This window comes from Loxodonta africana, chromosome 9 (assembly GCF_030014295.1).
Source record: "Loxodonta africana isolate mLoxAfr1 chromosome 9, mLoxAfr1.hap2, whole genome shotgun sequence".
NCBI lineage: Eukaryota > Metazoa > Chordata > Mammalia > Proboscidea > Elephantidae > Loxodonta > Loxodonta africana.
Window position 1 is genome coordinate 3,623,130 of NC_087350.1, and position 21,929 is coordinate 3,645,058.

General features: G+C 40.5%; 1 protein-coding gene across 1 annotated transcript in view; it reads right to left on the bottom strand.

The window, feature by feature from the left end:
• Positions 1-21,929, bottom strand: part of SHC3 (SHC adaptor protein 3) — a 293,940-nt gene that overhangs the window by 116,564 nt on the left and 155,447 nt on the right. Inside the window, exons 3-4 of the mRNA XM_003421571.3 lie at positions 7,526-7,589; positions 3,044-3,163 (exon numbers count right to left, since the gene is read on the bottom strand). Of these exons, the coding sequence (XP_003421619.2) occupies positions 3,044-3,163; positions 7,526-7,589 (184 nt within the window). The remainder of the gene's footprint in view (positions 1-3,043; positions 3,164-7,525; positions 7,590-21,929) is intronic.

Genomic DNA, 21,929 nt, shown 5'->3' on the forward strand with positions numbered 1-21,929 from the left:
AAAAGCTACATAAGTCTTCCATGCTATTTTTATATTTGTAATGACATTGAAGTAGGTTTCAGGGGGTGGGAAGGGCATGCTTGTCGCCATTCCAACATAGGCAGCATTATTTCTGCAGGCCACCCCCCTCCCAGACCCTTGTAGCAGGCAGGCAGAATTTACACAGCTGCAAGTCTCCCATCCCTGTGAGTTTTTCAACTTTTTTTCCTATAAAACTCTACACACAACTATAATTGAATTATGCAATAAAATAAATATTTTTAAATGCCTACTTTAGTTGTTGGCACTTGCAAAACTTAAGAATCTAGAAAAACACAAATATATAAAGGCATCTAAAACAACAAGGCTGACTGTAACCTGTGCCCAAGCTGAGTGGAGTGACAGTAATAGCTGCTCTTCACAGCACCCTCTGAGCCTGCCCGAGCTCCAGCTGTAAAGGGTTCCTAAGACAATGATGAAGAAATGGTGATTGCTAAGTCATGATAACCTAGGGCTTCCAAAGAACATTTGTTTCTCATAAGCTAGCTCTAAAACTGGGGTCTGGAAATCAAAGTGTGAACTATATGCTTTGGGGAAAAAATCAAAATCCTATGTGACCAGCAAGATGCATGCCTTCAGGTAAGACAGACACTGAAAACGGGGATAAAAAAAATTAAAGCTATTTAACCTAAAGCTCGTGTTTCTCCTCTGAGGGTATTTCACTCTACTTGAGAACTCTGTAAAGAGTGTCTGCCAGGACTGGCTGTCTATAGACCAGTAGAGCCCCTCTCCTGTCTCTCTGGAATGACAAGGGCGGCCCAGCTGCAGCCCGTCTCAGTCAGCCCAACAGGAGAACCAGAGAGATGCATGCTGTGTGTGGGGGGGGGGGGTGCGGGGCGGGGAGTCACCCAATAGGCAGGTAAGTACAGTACTTACCTTGCTTACCAGATCATCTGTAGTGGACAATTTCACATTTTTTCACCACATCAAACATTCTGCTTCTAGGTATGGCTAGCATCTGTCTCTCTCCCAAACCCATAGCACCTTCCTACAGAATCAAAGCCTCTTTTCAAATTTACAATCCCTGACAGGGGTAGATGACCCAGTAAGCTAGGTAAGCACGACTTTACTTGTGCTTACTTACTAATCTGTAGTGAACAATTTCACATGGGTTTTACCACATCAAAGACGTGACATTGTTAATCAAGTAAACACAGTAAGCACTGTGCTTACCTTGCCTATTGGGTAATCTGCCCCAGTGTGGCTTCTGCCAGACCCCCACAGACTTGCTCATGGCATCTCTCAGGGATCTGAGCTCAGTACTTACTTCCACCCACCTAAACCATGGGGAGCAAATGTGAATTGGACCCACCCCAGCATGCCCCTAGAGCTGTCCTTGCCCCAGAAGGGAGCAGGGTCAACTGCTGCAGCCTCATCATTAACTGCTGTTCCTGAGTGTTTGTTGTCTGGTTTTTTTGAGGTGGAGAATAAGATAAAAGGAGAAATTGGAAGAGAAGGTCCCAAAGAATCAAGGGCTGTGTTCTGAGGAGTCCCAGAAATAAAAGGTCCAGCAGCCATACAGAAAAGAACGGATATGGGTGTCATGCGAATTCAAATTAAGTGTGACTAACCCATAAGTCACTAACCACCACCATGTGCATCTGCAATCCTGCAGCAGTTACTGACGCTCAGCCTTGAGACAGCGCCAGAGAAAGGTGAGACCTGCTCAACACTCTTTATCCACAACCTAAGTGTTTGGTCAGCACGGCCCTTAAAGGGGCCAGTGTGAGAAGACAAGGGATGATGATTGATAAGATCAAAAGAATGCAGCAAGAAGTGCTATCCAGTGTGGTTCAAAGCCTTAACCTTGTCTCTCATTTCTACTCTGGACCTAGAATTTTTTTCTACATCTTTGGGTTGATCAGAGGAGGGGTAAATGAAGCTGGTAGTGCTGCTTGCTTATCTGGGGAATATGGAAATCAATAATAAAAATATAAATAACAGACATTGATATAATAGAGATAGGTATAACAGACATGGAGCCCTGGTGGTGCAGTGGCTAACAGCTCTAAGAGCTTGGTTGAATAGAGATAGATATAATAGATATAGATAAAAATGAAGATGATATAGATATAAATATAAAGGTAACTATGGGCATTCCTGGTAAAATACATTGCCTGTAAGACCCAGGAAGTATGTCATACAGAGGACTGTGAATTGTCCATCTTTCCTCTGTGTGGGCACATCCTATTTCCAACTTTTTACTGCCAGCAGCAAGGCTGAGACTAAGCAGAACAGGTGAAGGATTATCACATTCACCTCTCCCTCTTTATATTTAATAAGCATTGTCACCGGTGTTGCCTCATTTGACCTGAAGCGCTGCCCCGTTGATAGCCACGACAGATGCTGATGTAGCCACTTTCCAGCTGAAGAAGCAAATGATCAGAGAAACCTGAAAGATAAGCATTGCACAGGAATTCCCTCCTCCTAAACAGAATTAGCGTTAATAAACATTGTGGCTGTGTCTCCTCGATCTGCTCAGAACTCATTCCACACTGGGCATGCGATAGATACGCCATGTTTCATCATCTGTAAAACACTATCAATAACAGGGTGCTCCATCGTTATGAACCATCAGGAAAGAAAGACATTGTCAATCTAACCATGACATGCCACCCATTTCAAGGATGACAAAGTGTGAAAATAAAATGTGGGGTCATGGAGTCAATGAAATGTGGTTTAAAGGTAAACAAAACAGAGACAAGGACATTAGAAGGAGGTTCTACACATGCCTACACCTCTTTTTTACATTGCACATAAACCAATGATTTCATGCGTTATCTTAAAAAATAATAATAATTTATAGCAGAATTAAAGTGAAACGATTTTATCTATCACTCTGTTGGTGATACTCCCAAATGGGCCAATCAAAGTTTTGTAGACAATAAAGAATTCACACACATGTGTTCCACATGGACTCAATTAGACTGAACCTGGGAGCCCTGGTGGCACCCATCCTTACCAGGGGACTCAGCTGGGACCAGGAGGCCTAGCCCCTACAGACCTGTTTGGAGTCAGGTGTCCGCAGATTCAGGCTGGTGGTGGAAATGGTGAGAGAGATACTCATTCCTGCAAACTGGAGGTTGCTCTTTCCCAAGATGCTGGACAGCATTTTGCTTGGAGGCTGTGCAATCAAACAGCACAATTTTAGCTTTCTTTTACTGGAGGCCACATAGTCCAGGGGAGCCTATGTTGTTCGTGTCTAAACAGATTGTGATGCTAATATCTGCCCACAAAGTCTCTGCACTCCCAAACCTTGACCCTTTCCGCCTCATTAGGCTCTTAAAAGTAAATGTGCCAATGAATTAGCTGAGGGGTTGGGATTCAATACCAATACACAAATTAGGAAACTTGTAATATGCAAATTGATACAGCTAATATGCAAATGATGAATGAGGACTCTTGCTCCAGGCTGCCTCTGGCCACACTGGAGTGTGCCTCAGCCAGCCCTCTGCTCACTGGGGAGCACCCCATAAGCCCTCAGCTTTGCAGGCTCAGAAACCTGGTTTTCATCACACCAAGAGCCAAACCACTTCTCAGGGGCAAGCTAAAATGAACTAGCTCATGGGGCTTGTGAGCAGTATCAGAAAGTCATAAGAATGCACATTGCTGAAGGGACTAAATCCCAAACCTTTGACTGGAGTATTCTCCCGGCTCACGTGGATAGTCCAGTTAGAATCAACGGGCCTGGAGCCAGACAAGGACAGACAGACATGGTCTGACTCCAATGATCATCCTATTAGGCCAGGCACTTTCTCCAGGGTACCGGGTGGGCACTGCCAACACTTGTCTCTGTGCATTGCCAACCCAGCCTTTCTTTTTGGATAAGAACATTCTCTCTTTGATATGCTAATTACCACTATTTCTTAACCAGACATGTACTGGTTTGAATCACCTGCTGAGCCATTTAAAAACAGAGATGGCTGGGCTCCACCCCTGAGATTTTGATAAGATATGTCTGTGGTACAGCACAAAAATATGTGTTGTTTCCATCTCCTTCACTATGAAAACCACGAGGGTACCCCAAGATGTGCTGGGTGGTGATAGCCCCCATCGCTGCTGTCAGATGCCTTCTTATGTCTTATATTCAAGATTCTGAAGCCTTGCTAAAAAACCCACTGCTCTCAAGTTGATTCTGACTCATGACAACTTCCGAGAGCCTTTGGGGGTTGACCAGATGACAGGCCGGCCTGGCTGAGCCTTCGCTCAAAGTTCTCTGCCTGACGCTGTCTGGGCTTATGAAGTTCCCCCCGCTTTGAAGGCAGAACCTACCTGGAGCCCTGGGAATAGCCAAGGTGAGCACACAGCCTGTTCACAGGATCTGAAATTAAGAGCTCTCTGCCTGAGAACAGATTCACAGATACTTGGAATCTCTGAGGATTTCCCTACACTCTGTATAGGCAGAGTCTTGATTTGGGGTATTTAGTTATGTATTCACTAGACAATTAATTAAGAGTTTTTCTGTGCTTTCTTTTAGCCCAGGTGTTTGTTTTTTTTTTTTCTTCTGACCCAATGTTCTTCGAAATGAAAAGATTCAATACGCTGGTTGAACACACAGCCTTTGGCGTCAGGTGGCCTGGGCCTGTGGGCTTTCATCTCTGTACCTCAGGTTTTTTTTTTTTTTTTTAAGTGAAAGTATACACATCAAGTCAACCTCTCATACAAAACCTTAGATACACCTTGCTATATACTCTAGTTGCTCTCCCCCCTAATGAGACAGCACATTCCTTCCCTCCACCCTGTTTTCATGTCCATTCAGCCAGCTTCTGTCCCCCTCAGCCTTCACATCTCCTCTCCAGACAGGAGCTGCCCAGATAGTCTTATGTGTCTCCTTGATCCAAGAAGCCTCACTCCTCACCAGTTATCATTTTCTGTCTTGTAGTCCAGTCCAATCCTTGTCTGGAGAGTTGGCTTCAAGAATGGTTCCTGTTTTGGGCTAACAGAAGGTCTGGGGACCATGACCTCTGGGATCCCTCTGGTCTCAGTCAGACCGTTAAGTCTGGTCTTTTTATGAGAATTTGGGGTCTGCATCCCACTGCTCTCCTGCTCCTTCAGAGATTCTCCATTGTGCTCCCTGTCAAGGCAGTTATCAGTTGTAGCTGGGCACCATCTAGTTCTTCTGGTCTCAGGCTGACATAGTCTTTGATTTATGTGGCCCATTCTAACTCTTGGGCTCGTACTTACCTTGTGTCTTTAGTGTTCTTCATTCACCTTTGCTCCAGGTGGGTTGAGACCAATTGTTACATCTTAGATGGTCACTTGCTAGCATTTAAGACCCCAGATTCCACTGTCCAAAATGGGATGCGGAATGTTTTCTTAATAGTTTTTATTACGCCAATTGACCTAGATGTCCCCTGAAACCATGGTCCCCATACCCCAGCCTCTGCTACTCTGGCCTTTGAAGCATTCAGTTTATTCAGAAAACTTCTTTGCTTTTGGTATAGTCCAGTTGTGCTAACCTCTCCTGTATTGTGTGTTGTCCATCACTTCATCTAAATTAGTTCTTGTCTACTATCTAATTAATGAGTCCCTTTCTCCCTCCCCACTCTTGTAACCATCAAAGAATATTTTTCTTCTCTGTTTAGCCTATTTTTTCAGTTCTTATAATAGTGGTCTCATACAATATTTGTCCTTTTGCATCTGACTAATTTCACTCAACATAATGCTTTCCAGGTTCCTCCATGTTATGAAATGTTTCACAGAATCATCACTGTTCTTTATCGATGCATACTATTCCATTATGCGAATATACCATAATTTATTTATCCATTCATCCGTTGATGGGCACCTTGGTTGCTTCCAACTTTTTGCTATTGTAAACAGTGCTGCAATGAACATGTGTGTGCATATATCCATTTATGTGATGACTCTTACTTCTCTAGGATATATTCCAAGCAGTGGGATTGCTGGATCGTATGGTAGTTCTATTTCTAGCTTTTAAGGAAGCACCAGACAGATTTCCAAAGTGGTTGTACCATATTACATTCTCCGCAGCAGTGTATAAGTGTTCCAGTCTCTCCACAACCTCTCCAACATTTATTATTCTGTGTTTTTTGGATTAATGCCAGCCTTGATGGAGTGAGATAGAATCTCATTATAATTTTGATTTGCATTTCCCTAATAGCTAATGAACGTGAGCATTTCCTCATGTATCTGTTAGCTATCTGAATGTCTTCTTTAGTGAAGTGCCTGTTCATATCTTTTGCCCATTTTTTAATTGGGCTGTCTTTTTGTAGTTGAGTTTTTACAGTAACGTAGATTTTAGAGATCAGCCACTGATCAGAGATGTCATAGCTAAGAACTTTTTCCCAATTTGTAGGTAATCTTTTTACTCCTTTGGTGAAGTCTTTGGATGAGCATAGGTATTTGACTTTTAGGAGCTCCCAGTTATCTAATTTCTGTTTTGCTATTTTTGCAGTTCTAGTAATGTTTTGTATACTGTTTACATCGTGTATTAGGGCTCCTAGCATTCCTATTTTTTTCTTCCATATACTTTATCATTTTAGGTTTTATATTCAGGTTTTTAATCCATTTTGAGTTGGTTTTTTGTACCTCAGGTTTAAAAAAAATCTGTTGCTGTCGAGTGGATTCTGATTCATAGCAACCCTGTAGGACAGAGTACAACTGCCCCATAGAGCTTCCAAGGAGCGCCTGGTGGATTTGAACTGCTGACCTTTTGGTTAGCAGCCATAGCACTTAACCACTACACCACCAGGATTTCCTACCTCAGGTTTTATCATCTGTAAAATGAGGATATCCAGTGGTGTTCAAGAGCGGCTCATACCAGCTTATGAAAGTCAACTGTTAAGTTTTTAGGGAATTTGTGAACCAGTCATTAAAAATTAATTTGTGTAAGCTTATAATTAAATAAATTACATAAGTAGGATAATAAATACTCAAAATTCTTCACTTCCTAATTATTTCAGTGCACTGTACCATGCTTCTCAAGTTATGTCTATCAGTGCAAATACAGTATAAGGATATGCTCCTGCGTACTGCTGCCCAGCTCTATTTTCAGCAACATCATGTTGACAGCTTGAAACCAGCCATGGTGAAAATATTTATACCACAGAAATTGGCAAATGCTAAGATCAATGCTTCTCATCACTGCCCTCCTGATCCTGAGAGCTGGTGGTTAAAAGTTTACCAGTATACCACTGAGGATGTCTACCACAAAGAATTGTTAAAATTGAGCGAATTAGTGTACAGAAAGTGCTTGAAAGTATGCCTGTTGTGTTCCAAGTGTGCATTGTTATCACCATCTTCAGGGTTGAAGCCCTCGGTGAGCAGCATGGGTCTCTTGTTGGCTGTGTCGGCTAACTGACCCTTCTACCTGTCTGGGAAAAAGAAGAATCAACGCTCTTTTCATTTTCAAAAGTGACAAGAGCAAGGCCATAGACGTGGGGAAATGAGTGATTTGTGAAGATTAAAGATCCTGGGAGGTGAGATGAGAGAGAAGTCAGACACAGAGCAGCGAGGATAGTACCTTCCTTTTCTTGATGGCTCCTCTGGCACCAGGAACAGCTTCACAAACACGGCTGATGGCTTCCCTTAAAAAGAAAAGAAGAAAGATCCATTTTATGACATGCCCATCAGGATTATGCAACCCAGAGAGGCTACACTTACACATTCCCTGAGAAAATAATTATCTGTTTATTTCAGCACAGAAAATAGACCTGCCAGTTCAGCAGCCATTAAATTCTCTTCTAAAACCCCAAACTAAATAGAACACAAACAGGGCATCATAAAACCTCTGAATGGCAATATTCCAGGTTTTTTGTTTCACTTTGTTTTTTTGTTTCAAGCTGTCTCCTAATAGCGTAATTGCTATGATTCCATGTTTAAAAATCAGTACTCTAAAATGTACTCTTCCTGATGCTATCTTCATGGCTATATCACCGCACCAGGTCCCAATCTAACCACCACTGCTGTTGACCAAAGCACTTCTAAAAGTGAGTTAGAATACAGTTAAAAGAAATTTGATCCTCTGAGTTCTGTCCCATTTCTGCAGTTACTAAATATTATAAAATCAAGAGGGTCTTGAAGAAGGACTCCAGTGGTATACAAATAACCCATAAATGAAATAATATGCCAGGCAGCTCTAAGTAACAGGCATTTTGTTGAGGACCTACTATGTGCCAGATACTGTCCTAGGTGAATGAGGACACAGAGTCCTCAGTATGGAGGGAGACAGACAAGTTGCAGCCAGAGTTTCAGCTACAAGTTTACACAGGGCACCCAAGAGCACAGGTTGGGAAAGAGTGGGGAGGGGGAGAAATCAAGGCAAGATGGAGATTACTGCAGTCCTTCAAGTGCAAGAAACTGAGGGTCAACATGGAAGAGGAAAGGGAATAGGGAGGAAGGAGCTGGGGTTAGAATGCTTGAAAGCAAATAGTTTAATACTGTGAGCGGATATGGGTGAGAGATGAGGGCGAGATGAGCCAAATGTGACTCCAAGGTCAGGAGCCCAGAAGGAAGTGGAGTGGACTCCTCAACTCCCACATGAAGAAGGAGAAAATACCAAGAGAACAAGGAACACAATAAAGAAAACGGAATTGAAGGGCATGTGAATGACACAGAAGATAATGGGTTCTCAGAAACACTCTGCAAACTTTCCAAGCTGTGTCCTTCTTGAAATTATTTTTTATCATCTACATGAAAAATAACTACCATGACACACAATGCTTTTAAGAGAAATATGTCATAAAATAGGGTAAGAGACTGTTAAGATAAACTCCATATTTGCTATTTGGTTCCTTGCAGAGAATAGGCAAAGAAATATTTTTTTAAAAGGGTCAGATACCATGAAAACTGTAAACTATAAAAAACATGACTTGGAAAAAGTAAAATGAGAAATAAATTTTTCTGATGATCATGCTTACTTCTATTTAATTTATAATGATAACCTAACTGTGGTTATATCAAAATGATCAATCATCTGTCTTCCAAAGTACTTCCTAAAAGTAAAGTCCTTATTGATGAAGATCAAGTAATCTCTTCAGAAAAATATATAAACTCTAGTATTTTATATTTTATCTGTTTAATTAAAAAAAATTATTTGATACATCTCAGCACTGTGCTTATTATATCAAGTGATTTATTGAGCTAAGCAAAGCAGCTAAATATCTGATGGTCCCAGTAGGCTAGAAAGAGATTATATGGTAGAAAGTTTCCCGTAAGTCATTCTTTAAATATCTCTAATGAAGGTTGATTTATTTTGCCATCTACCAACATGGAGAATAAGAGGGAAAAAAAAAATCAGTCTCAAACAACAGTTATCAAAAAGGACCCACACCATCAAACGTCTAACCTATCTAGGCCACAAAGATTTGTACTACAGGCCTCTGTTACTAATATACCACCTCTGGGAATGGAAGGTAGAAACTCAAAATTAGCACTAACAATATGATTATCAAAAAGGCATTGCAAATAATAAACTCTTGTATTGACCAAGTGTTTGCCTAGAAGGGCAGGCAAGGGCACATTCAGAAACTCAATCATTTGTCCTTAAAGTTTGCAAGTGAAAGACATTCCAGAAATTTCTCTGAGCCCACATACTCAAGAAAAGTCCTCAGGAATTCATGAAGAGGTTTTCAAATCAAACTGCTATTCAGAAAAATGCCCCCTTCATAACTGAGGTCTCTGGGTGGCACAAAGGGTTTGTGCTTGTCTACTAACCTAAAGGTTGGCAGTTAGGACCCACCCAGTGGCACCGCAGAAGAAAGGCCTGGAAACCTACTTTTGTAAAAATTACAGCCAAGACAACCCTATGGAGCAGTTCTACTGTGTGACACATGGGGCCACGATGAGTCGGAATTGACTCAGTGGCAATGGTTTTGGTTTCTAATGTTCATATGGTAACACGTGTGTGAATTTTGATTTCAGCCAGGCTGATGTTATCTATTTCTGTTTGAAATAGAAATGTGACATAACTGCCAATAATTGCAATATTTAGATGGCTAAAATTAGTAACTTTAACTCCAAAATCTAATTTTCAATGTAATTATGCTCACTTTCCCTCCTTAATGTTTAAGCACAGTGCATTATGGTGAGCAGTACAGTCTCAATTTGCTCATTTAGCAGAAATTATTTAGCTTTGTGTATTTCCATTTATTCCCAGATTGAGACTCAGATACCACTTTTTCCCTGTTTTTAACAACAGAGATTGCTTAACATTCTCTTCAGCATGACACCATCGAAGTAAGCCAAATCATCGCCTCAGAGCTCAGCTAATAAGAAAATAGAAACACTTGGCAGCCTATGTGGTAGTAACCAAAAGCCAGCCCTTCCCTAAGTACTACCCTTCGTTTACCCCATGATTTCACCACCTTTTCTTACTCAGTCTAAAATGCTCATCCCTGGAGCTGGTACCTTTCCCACAGTAGGCATTCAATCATTTTTTTCATTGGAATGTAGAATTTTAGAACCGGATCCTTTAAAATCACATAGTTCTATCTTTCTCCCTAATACCCACCTCATTGCCATTCCATCCCATCTCCTTAAAACACACACACACACATTTTATAGACTAAAACAACAAAATGTAGAAGAGTTTGTTTATTTCTGCACTTCTGCAGTTACATTCTAGCCGGAAGGGGGGAGGGACAACAAATACATATAATAAAAAAACTAAAGGAATAACATATGTGATAAATGTGATATTGTTATTGTTGTTGTTAGGTGCCATCCAGTCAGTTTTGACTCACGGCAACCCTATATACAACAAAATGAAACACTGCCCAGTCTTGCACAATTCTCACAATCATTGTTGTGCTTGAGCCCATTGTTGCAACCACTGTGTCAATCCATCCCATTAAGGGTCTTCCTCTTTCTTTGCTGACCCTGTGCCTTACCAAGCATGATGTCCTTCTCCAGGGATTGATCCCTCCTGATAACGCATCCAAAATGTGTGAGACGAAGTCTCGTTATCCCTGCTTCTAAGGAGCTTTCTGGCTTTAAGTCTTCCCAGACAGATTTGTTCCTTCTCTTGGCTGTCTGTGGTATATTCAGCATTCTTCGCCAGCACCATAATTCAAAGGCATCAATTCTTCTTCGGTCTTCCTTATTCGTTGTCCAGCTTTCATATGCATATGAGGCAATTGAAAACACCATGGCTTGGGTCAGGCACACCTTAGTCCTCAAAAGTGACTCTTTTCAACAAGAGATCTTTTGCAACAGATTTGCCCAAAGCAATGCAACATTTGACTTCTTGACTGTTGCTTCCATGGGTGTTGATTGTGGATCCAAGTAAAATGAAATCCTTGACAGCTTCAATGTTTTCTCCAGTTATCCTGACGTTGTTTATTGGTCCAGTTGTGAGAATTTTCGTTTATTTCATGTTGAGGCGTCATCCATACTGAAGGCTGTAATCTTTGATCTTCATCCGTGTTTCAAGTCCTCTTCACTTCCAGCAAGTAAGTTTGTGTCACCTGCATAACTCAGGGTGTTAATGAATCTTCCTCCAATCCTGATGCCCAATTCTTCTTCATCTAGTCCAGCTTCTTAGATTATTTGTTCATCATACAGATTGAATAAGTGTGGTGAAAGTATACAACCCCGACACAAACTTCTGACTTTAAACCACACAGCATCCCCTTGTGCTGTTCAAATGACTGCCTCTTGGTCTAAGTACAGGTTCCTCATGACCACAATCAGGTGTTCTGGAATTCCCATTCTTTGCAGTGTTATCCATAATTTGTTATGACCCACACAGTTGAACGCCTTTGCATAGTCAATAAAACACAGCTCAGTGTCTTTCTGGTATTCTCTGCTTTCAGCCATGAACCATATGATATCAGCAATGTTCCACATCCTCTTCTGAATCTGAATCTCTTTGGAATCTGCCTTGAATTTCTGGTAGTTCCCTGTCAATGTACTGCTGCAACCACATTTGCATGATCTTCAGCAAAATTTTATTTCTGCGTGATATTAATGATATTGTTCAATGATTTCTACATTCTCCTGGACCACCTTTCTTTAGAATGGTTACAAATATGGATCTCTTCAAGTCGGTTGACCAGGTAGCTATCTTCCAAATTTCTTGCACAGATGAGTGACCATTTCCAGTGCTGCATCCCTTTGTTGAAACATCCCAAGTGCTGTTCTGTCAGTTCTTGGAGCCTTGCTTTACACAAATCCCTTCACTGCAGCTTGGACTTCTTTCTTCAGTACCATTGGTTCTCGGTCATATGTTGTTGTTGTTAGGTGCCATCGGGTCGGTTCCAACTCATAGCGACCCTATGCACAACAGAACAAAATACTGCCTGGGCCTGCGCCATCCTTACAATCATTGTTATGCTTGAGCCAATTATTGCAGCCACAGTGTCAATCCACCTCGTTGAGGGCCTTCCTCTTCTCCTTTGACCCTGTACTTTGCCAAGCATCATGTCCTTCTCCAGAGAATGATCCCTCCTGACAACATGTCCAAAGTGTGTAAGACACAGTCTCGCCATCCTTGCTTCTAAGGAGCATCCTGGTTGTACTTGTTCCAAGACAGATTCATTCGTTCTTCTGGCAGACCATGGTATATTCAATATTCTCCGCCAACACCACAATTCAAAGGCATCAATTCTTCTTTGGTCTTCCTTATTCATTTTCCAGCTTTCACATGCATATAATGTGATTGAAAACACCATGACTTGAGTCGGGCACACCTTAGTCTTCAAGGTGACATCTTTGCTCTTCAACACTTTGAAGAGGTCCTTTGCAGCATATTTACCCAATGCAATGCGTCTTTTCATTTCTTGACTGCTGCTTCCATGGCTGTTGATTGTGGATCCAAGTAAAATGAAATCCTTGACAAGTTCAATCTTTTCTCCGTTTATCATGATGTTTCTCATTGGTCCAGTTGTGAGGATTTTTGTTTTCTTTATGTTCAGGTGCCATCCATGCTGAAGGCTGTGGTCTTTGATCTTCATTAGTAAGCGCCTCAAGTCCTCTTCACATTCAGCAAGCAAAGTTGTGTCATCTGCATAACGCCCGTTATTAATAAGTCTTCCTCCAATCCCAATGCCCTGTTCTTCTTTGCACAGTCCAGCTTCTCAGATTATTTGCTCTTCATATAGTCCAGCCTCTTGTATTATTTGTTCAGCATAAAGATTAAATAGATATGGTGAAAGAATACAACCCTGGCCCACAGCTTTCCTGACTTTAAACCAATCAGTATCCCCTTGTTCTGTCCGAACAACTGCCTCTTGACCTATGTAAAGGTTCCTCATGAGCACAATTAAGTGTTCTGGAATTCCCATTCTTCCCAACATTGTCCATAATTTGTTATGATCCACGCAGCCGAACGCCTTTGCATAGTCAATAAAACACAGGTAAACATCCTTCTGGTATTCTCTGCTTTCAGCCAGGATCCATCTGACATCAGCAATGATATCCCTGGTTCCACATCCTCTTCTGAATCCAGCCTGAATTTCTGGCAGTTCTCTGTCGATATACTGCTGCGGGCGTTTTTGAATGATCTTCAGCAAAATTTTGCTTGCGTGTTATATTAACGATATTGTTCTATAATTTTCACATTCAGTTGGATCACCTTTCTTGGGAATAGGCATAAATATGGATCTCTTCCAGTCAGTTGGCCAGAAAGCTGTCTTCCATATTTCTTGGCATAGACGAGCGAGCACCTCCAGCACTGCATCTGTTTGTTGAAACATCTCAATTGATATTCCATCAATTCCTGGAGCCTTGTTTTTCACCAGTGCCTTCAGAGCAGCTTGGACTTCTTCCTTCAGTACCGTTGGTTCCTGATCATATGCTACCTCTTGAAATGGTTGAACATCGACTAATTCTTTTTGGTATAACGACTCTGTGTATTCCTTCCATCTTCTTTTGATGCTTCCTGCATTATTTACTATTTTCCCCATAGAACCCTTCACTATTGAAACTCGAGGCTTCAATTTTTTATTCAGTTCTTTCAGCTTGAGAAACACCGATCATATGTTACCACCTGAAATGGTTGAATATCAACCAATTCTTTTTGGTACAATGACTCTCTTTATTCCTTCCATGTTCTTTTGATGCTTTCTGCGTTCTTTTGATGTTTTCCCCCATAGAATCCTACAATATTACAACCCGAGACTTGAATTTTTTCTTCAATTCTTTCAGCTTGAGAAAAGCCAAGTGTGTTTTTCCATTTTTGTTTTCTATCTCCAGGGCTTTGCATATGTCATCAAATACTTTACTTTGTCTTCTTGAGTTGCCCTTTGAAATCTTCTGTTCAGCTCTTTTACTTCAAGAGCAAGTTTCAGAGTCTCTTCTGACATCCATTTTGTTCTTTTCTTTCTTTTCTGCGTTTTTAATGACCTCTTGTTCTCTTCAGGTATAACGTCCTTGATATCATTACACAACTCTTCTGGTCTTCGTTCATTAGTGTTCAATGCACCAAATCTGTTCTTGAGATGGCCTCTAAATTCAGGTGGGATATACTCAAGGTTGTACTTTGGCTCCTGAGGACTTCTTCTAATTTTCTTCAACTTCCCCTTGACCTTGCATATGAGCAATTGATGGTCTGTTACACAGTTTGCCCCTGGCCTTGTTCTGACCGATGATATTGAGTTTTTCCATCATCTCTTTCCATAGATGTAGTTGATTTGATTCCTGTGTGTTCCATCTGGCAAGGTCCATACAAGGTCTATACAGTCACCATTTATATTGGTGAAAAAAAGGTATTTGTAATGAAGAAGTCCTTGGTCTTGCAAAATTCTATCAGGAAATCTCTGGCATGATTTCTATCACCAAGGACATATTTTCTAACTACCAGTCCTTCTTCGTTTCCAACTTTTGCATTCCAATCATCAGTAATTATCAATGCATCGTGATTGCATGTTTGATCAATTTCAGACCACAGAAGGTGGTAAAAATCTTTAGCTTCTTTATCTTTGGCCTTAGTAGTTGGTGTGCAGATTGGAAAAATAGTATTAACTGGTCTTCCTTGTAAGCATATGGATATTACCCTATCACCGACAGCATTGTACTCCAGGATAGATCTTGAAGTGTTCTTTTTGACTATGAACAGAACACCATTCTTCTTCAAGCTCTCATCCCTGGCATAGTAGACCATATGGTTGTCTGGTTCAAAATGACCAATGCCAGTCCAGTTCAGGTCACTAATGCCAAGGATATCGATGTTTATGCATTCCATTTCATTTTTGATGATTTCCAATTTTCCTAGATTCATTCTTCATACAGTCCATATTCCTATTATTAATGGATTTTTGCAGCTGTTTCTTCTCATTTTGCACTGTGCCACATCAGCAAATGAAGGTCCCGAAAGCTTGACTCCATCCACATCATTAAGGTCAACTATTTTGAGAAGACAGCTTTTCCCCATCATCTTTCAAGTGCCCTCCAATCAGAAGGGCTCATCTTCTAGTACTATATCAGGCAATGTTCTGCTGCTATTCCTAAGGTTTTCACTGGCTAATTTTTTCAGAAGTAGACTACCAAGTCCTTCTTCCTAGTCTGTCTTAGTCTGGAATCTCTGCTAAAATCTGTCCACCAAAAGTAACCCTTCTAGTATTTGAGTATAGGTGGCATATGTTTCAGCATCACAGCAACATACAAGCGCCTACAGTGTGACTAACTGACAGATCCATGGAGGAATGACTGAATAAATATGGTGAAAGGATATAACCCTAAGACACACGTTTCCTGATTTTATACCACACAGTATCCTCTTGTCCTGTTCCAACTGCCTCTTTGCCTATGTACAGGTTCTGCAGGAGCACGATTAAGTGTTCTGGAATTCTCATTCTTCCAAGTGTTTTCCATAATTTGTTACGATCCACACAGTCAAATACCTTTGCATAGTCAAAAAAAAATACAGGTAAACATCTTTCTGGTAATCTTTGCTTTCAACCAAGATCCATATGACATCACCAATGATATCCCTCATTCCACGTCCTCTCCTGAATCTGGCTTGAATTTCTGTCAGTTCCCTGTCAAAGTACTGCTGCAGCTGTTTTAGAATGATCTTCAGCAAAATTTGTGTGTGATATTTATGATATTGCTGGATAATCTCCACATTCTGTTGGATCACCCTTCCTTCGAATGGATCTCTTTCAGTTGGTTGGCCAAGTAGCTCTCTTTCAAATTTCTTGGCATAGACAAATGAGCACTTTCAGCATTGCATCCATTTTTTGAAACATCTCAATTGCTATTTTGTCAATTCCTGAAGCCTTTTTTTTTTTCACCAAAGCCTTCAGTGCAGGTTGAATATTTTGCTTCAATACCATCTGTTCTTGATAATGTGGTACCTCCTGAAATGGCTGAACATCGACCAAATCTTTTTGGTACAGTTACTCTTTGCATTCCTTCTATTTTCTTTTGATGATCCCTACATTGTTCAATATTTTGCCCATAGAATCCTGCAGTATTGCAACTCAAGGCTTGAATTTTTTCTTCAGTTCTTTCTGCTTGAGAAAAGCCAAGTGTGTTCTTCCATTTTGGTTTTCTATCTCCAGGTCTTTGTCTGTCATTATAATGCTTTACTTTGTCTCCTTAAGCCACCCTAAGAAATCTTCTGTTCAGCTCTTTTACTTCATCATTCCTTCCGTTCTTTTTAGCTATTCACAATGATGAGCAAGTTTCAGAGTCTCTTCTGACATCCATTTTGCTCTTTTCTTTCTTTTCAGTCTTTTTAATGACCTTTTGCTTTCTTCATGTATGATATCCTCAATGTCATCCCACAACTCAACTGGTCTTTTGTCACTAGTGTTTGACGTGTCAAATCTATTCTTTAAATGATCTCTAAATTCAGGTGGGATATACTCAAGGTCTTATTTTGGCTCTTGTGAACTTGTTTGAATTTTCTTCGGCTTCAACTTGAACTAGCATATAAGCAATTGATGGTCTGTTCAGCAGTTGGCATCTGGCCTTCATCTGACGGATGATATTGAGCTTCTCCATCTTTTATTTCCACAGATGTAGTCGATTTGATACCTGCGTGTTCCATCTGGCAAGGTCCAGGTATACAGTCACGGTTTATATTGTTGAAAAAAAGTATTACAGATGAATAAATCATTGATCTTACAGAATTCCATCATGCAATCCCTAGCGTCATTTCTAACACCAAGGCCATATTTTCCAACTACTGATCCTTCTTCTTTGTTTCCAACTTTCACGTTTCAATCACCAGTAATTATCAATGCATCTTGATTGCATGTTTGATCAATTACTGGGTGATAAACACTGGTTGATAATTACTAAACAGATGTTTAAAATTTTTATTATGCTAGAAATTCACATAAAAACCTCAGTAGGAAACTAGAAAGTGAAACAAAATGAAAGATGAACTATTGGGATTACTAAGAATTTGTTGACCAAAATCTAGAGCTCGAACAGAGACAAGATTGAGATTAACATTCCTTTTATTGTTTTAGTTACTAATTATAGCAATCACTGGAGGTCAAAAGTGATGTCACAGATGTCTTCGTTGGACAGATCAGGGAATTTGCTTTATTCATATGAACATTTTCATGGTTTTTTTTTTTTTTTTTAATCCTTTAGAACTCTAATAGTTGGGATGGAAAACGTCTTCTGCTGTCAACTCAACTACTTCCTGGTGCTGATAGGCCAACCAAAGAGAGAAATATACACTCCTTAATTTCTCCTTTGGTCAGGCACAGTTTTAGCAATGAGCCAAGTTCTTGGGCAATCAGGATTCAATAACCACTCTGAAGAACTCCATGAACCTTCAGCAGGACCCCCTGAGGCTGTACTGGGCTTCCGAAAACAGGGAATCATCTGCAGACCCACCAAACTCTGCACATATATGTCTTCACCACCAGCTTTTAAAAATTACTTATCTTTTTGGAGAGCTGCATCTTTTGAGACATCACAGACTTGAATTGTTAATCAAATACCACAAGCACTAAAGACCATGATTCTACTGAAATCCACTTACTTAGTAGCAAAGCACTAATAGCACAAGAACCATGTGAGCCTGGCCCAAAGGACTTTAACCCTTTAAGCACTCATTCCAAAAACAACAGTGGACAGCCACGTGGCCTGACATTGTGCCAGGCACTGTGCTAAATGCTTCCAAGGTCTTGCCTTATTTAATCTTCACACACATAGGAAGTAAAAACCATGTGTGCCCATTTTATTGTTAAGGAAAGAAGTTAAGCAACTTGTCTGTCATGGAGTAAATTGTGTCTCCCAAAAATATGTGCCAGTGTGGCTAGATGATGATTCCCAGTATTGTGAGTTGTCCACCGTTTTGTGATCTGATGTGATTATACTATGTGTTGTAAATCTTAATCTCTGGGGATGCAGTGGTTAACAGCTTGACTGCTAACCAAAAGTTCAGAAGTTTGAATCCCCTTGGAAACCCTATGGGGCAGTTCTACTCTGTCCTATAGGATTGCCAGCAACAGGTTTGGTTTGGAAGATGTATGATGTTAATGATGCAGGATGAGAGGCAGTTATGTAAATTAGGCAGGACACAATCTACAGAATTCAGACTCTAGCCTCCTAAACTGTGAGAGAATAAATTTCTCTTTGTTTAAACCATTCATTTGTGGTATTTATATTACAGCAATACTAGATAACTAAGACAATGTCTAAGATCATGAAGAAAAAAAATTTTTCTTTTCTTTTTTTTTTTCAGAACTGAAAAATGCCTGATTCTGGATTTTAACCAAAGTAGGAGCCCTGAGACCCACGTGTCTGTCAGTTTATCGTACTGTGGGGGCTTCCATGTTGCTGTGATGCTGGAAGCTATGCCACTGGTATTCAGATACCAGCAGGGTCACCCATAGAGGATAGGTTTCAGCTGAGCTTCCAGACTAAGACAGATTAGGAAGAAGGACCAGGCAGTCTACTTCTGAAAACAATTAGCCAGTGAAAACCTTATGAATAGCAGCGGAACATAGTCTGATGTAGTGCTGGAAGATGAGCCCTCCAGGTTGGAAGGCACTCAAAAGATGACTGGGGAAGAGTTGCCTCCTCAAAGTAGAGTCGACCTTAATGACGTGGATGGAGTAAAGTTTTTAGGACCTTCATTTGCTGATGTGGCACGACTCAAAATGAGAAGAAACAGCTGCAAATATCCATTAATAATCGGAACCTGGAATGTACAAAGTATGAATCTAGGAAAATTGGGAATCATCAAAAATGAAATGGAATGCATAACCATGGATATCCTAGGCATTAGTGAGCTGAAATGGACTGGTATTGGCCATTTTGAATCGGACAATCATATAGTCTGGGAATGACAACTTGAAGAAGTTGCATTCATTGTCAAAAAGAACATTTCAAGATCTATCCTGAAGTACAACACTGTCAGTGATAGGATAATATTCATCCACCTACAAGGCAGACCAGTTCATACGACTGTTATTCAAATTTATGCACCAGCCACTAAGGCCAAAGATGAAGAAATTGAAGATTTTTATCAGCTTCTGCAGTCTGAAATTTATGCAACATGAAATCAGCATGCATTGATAATTACTGGTGATTGGAATGCAAAAGCTGGAAAAAAAGAAGGATCGCCAGTTGGAAAATATGGCCTTAGTGACAGTAACAATGCCAGAGATCAAATGATAGAATTTTGCAAGACCAACAACTTCTTCATTGCAACATAAACGGTGACAATACACATGGACCTCACCAGAGGGAGCACACAAGAATCAAATCAACTACATCTGTGGAAAAAGATGATGGAAAACTCAATATCATCAGTCAGAACAAGGCCAGGGGCCGACTGTGGAACAGACCATGAATTGCTCATATGCAAGTTCAAGCTGAAACTGAAGAAAATCAGAGCAAGTCCATGAGAGATAAAATATGAGCTTGAGTATATCCCACCTGAATTTGGAGATCATCTCAAGAATAGATTTGATATGTTGAACACTAACGATCGAAGACCAGGCGAGTTGTGGAAGGACATCAAGAACATCACACATGAAGAAAGCAAGAGGTCATTGAAAAGACAGGAAAGAAAGAAAAGACCAAGATGGTTGTCAGAGGAGACTCTGAAACTTGCTCTCGAATGTCGAGCAGCTAAAGCAAAAGGAAGAAATGATAAAGTAAAAGAACTGAACAGACTGTTTCAAAGGGTGGCTTGAGAAGACAAAGTACTTCTTTATGTATTATAATGACATGTGCAAAGACCTGGAGATAGAAAACCAAAAAGGAAGAACATGCTCAGCATTTCTCAAGCTAAAAGAACTGAAGAAAAAATTCAAGCTTCAAGTTGCAATAGTAAAAGATTCTATGCCGAAAATATTAAACAACACAGGAAGCATCAAAAGAAGATGGAAGGAATACACAGAGCCATTATACTAAAAAGAATTAGTCGACGTTCAACCATTTCAAGAGGTAGCATATGATCAGGAACCAATGATACTGAAGTGGAAGTCCAAACTGCACTGAAGGCATTGGCAAAAAACAAAGCTCCAGGAACTGACAGAATATCGATTGAGATATTTCAACAAACGGATGCGGTGATGGAAATGCTCACTCCTTTATGCCAAGAAATATGGAAGACAGCCTCCTGGCAGCCTGACTGGAAGAGATACATGTTTATGCCTATTCCCAAGAAAGGTGATCCAATCGAATGCAGAAATTATATAACAATATCATTAATATCACACGTGAGCAAAATCTTGCTGAAGATCATTCAAAAGCGGCTGCAGCAGTATATCGACAGAGAACTGCCAGAAATTCAGGCTGGATTCAGAAGAGGATGTGGAACCAGGGATATCATTGCTGATGTCAGATGGATCCTGGCTGAAAAGAGAATACCAGAAGGATGTGTTTTATTGACTATACAAAAGCATTCAAACGTGTAGATCATAAGAAATTATGGACAACACTGTGAAGAATGGGAATTCCAGAACACTTAATTGTGCTCATGAGGAACCTTTACACAGATCAAGAGGCAGATATTCATACAAAACAAGGTGATACTGAGTGGTTTAAAGTCAGGAAAGGTGTGCATCAGGGTTGTATCCTTTCGCCATACCTATTCAATCTGTATGCTGAGCAAATAATCTGAGAAGCTGGACTATATGAAGAAGAACGGGGCATCAGGATTGGAGGAAGACTCATTAACAACCTGTGTTATGCAGATGACACAACCTTGCTTGCTGAAAGCAAAGAGGACTTGAAGCTCTTACCGATGAAGATCAAAGACCACAGCCTCAGTATGGATTACACCTGAACACAAAGAAAACAAAAATCCTCACAACTGGACCAATGAGCAACATCATGATAAATGGAGAAAAGATTGAAGTTGTCAAGAATTTCATTTTACTTGGATCCACAATTAACACCCATGGAAGCAGCAGTCAAGAAATCAAAAGACGAATTGCATTGGGCAAATCTGCTGCAAAGGACCTCTTTAAAGTATTGAAAAGCAAAGATGTCACCTTGAAGACTAAGTACGCCTGACCCAAGCCATGGTATTTTCAATCACATACGCATGTTAAAGCTGGACAATGAATAAGGAGGACCAAAGATGAATTGACACCTTTGAATTATGGAGTTGGTGAAGAATATTGAATATACCATGGCTGCCAAAAGAACAAACAAACCTGTCTTGGAAGAAGTACAACCAGAAGGCTCCTTAGAAGCAAGGATGGTGAGACTGCGTCTTACATACTTTGGACATGTTGTCAGAAGGGATCAGTCCCTCAAAAAGGACATCATGCTTGGTAAAGTACAGGGTCAGTGGAAAAAGACCCTCAATGCGATGGATTGACACAGTGGCTGCAACAAAGGAGTCAAGGATAACAATGATTGTAAAGATGACATAGGACTGGGCGGTGTATCGTTCTGTTGTGCATAGTGTCTCTATGTGTCGGAACTGACTCAATGGCACCTAACAACAACAACAACAAGGAGCCCTGGTGTTGCAATGGTTAAGCACTTGGCTGTTAACC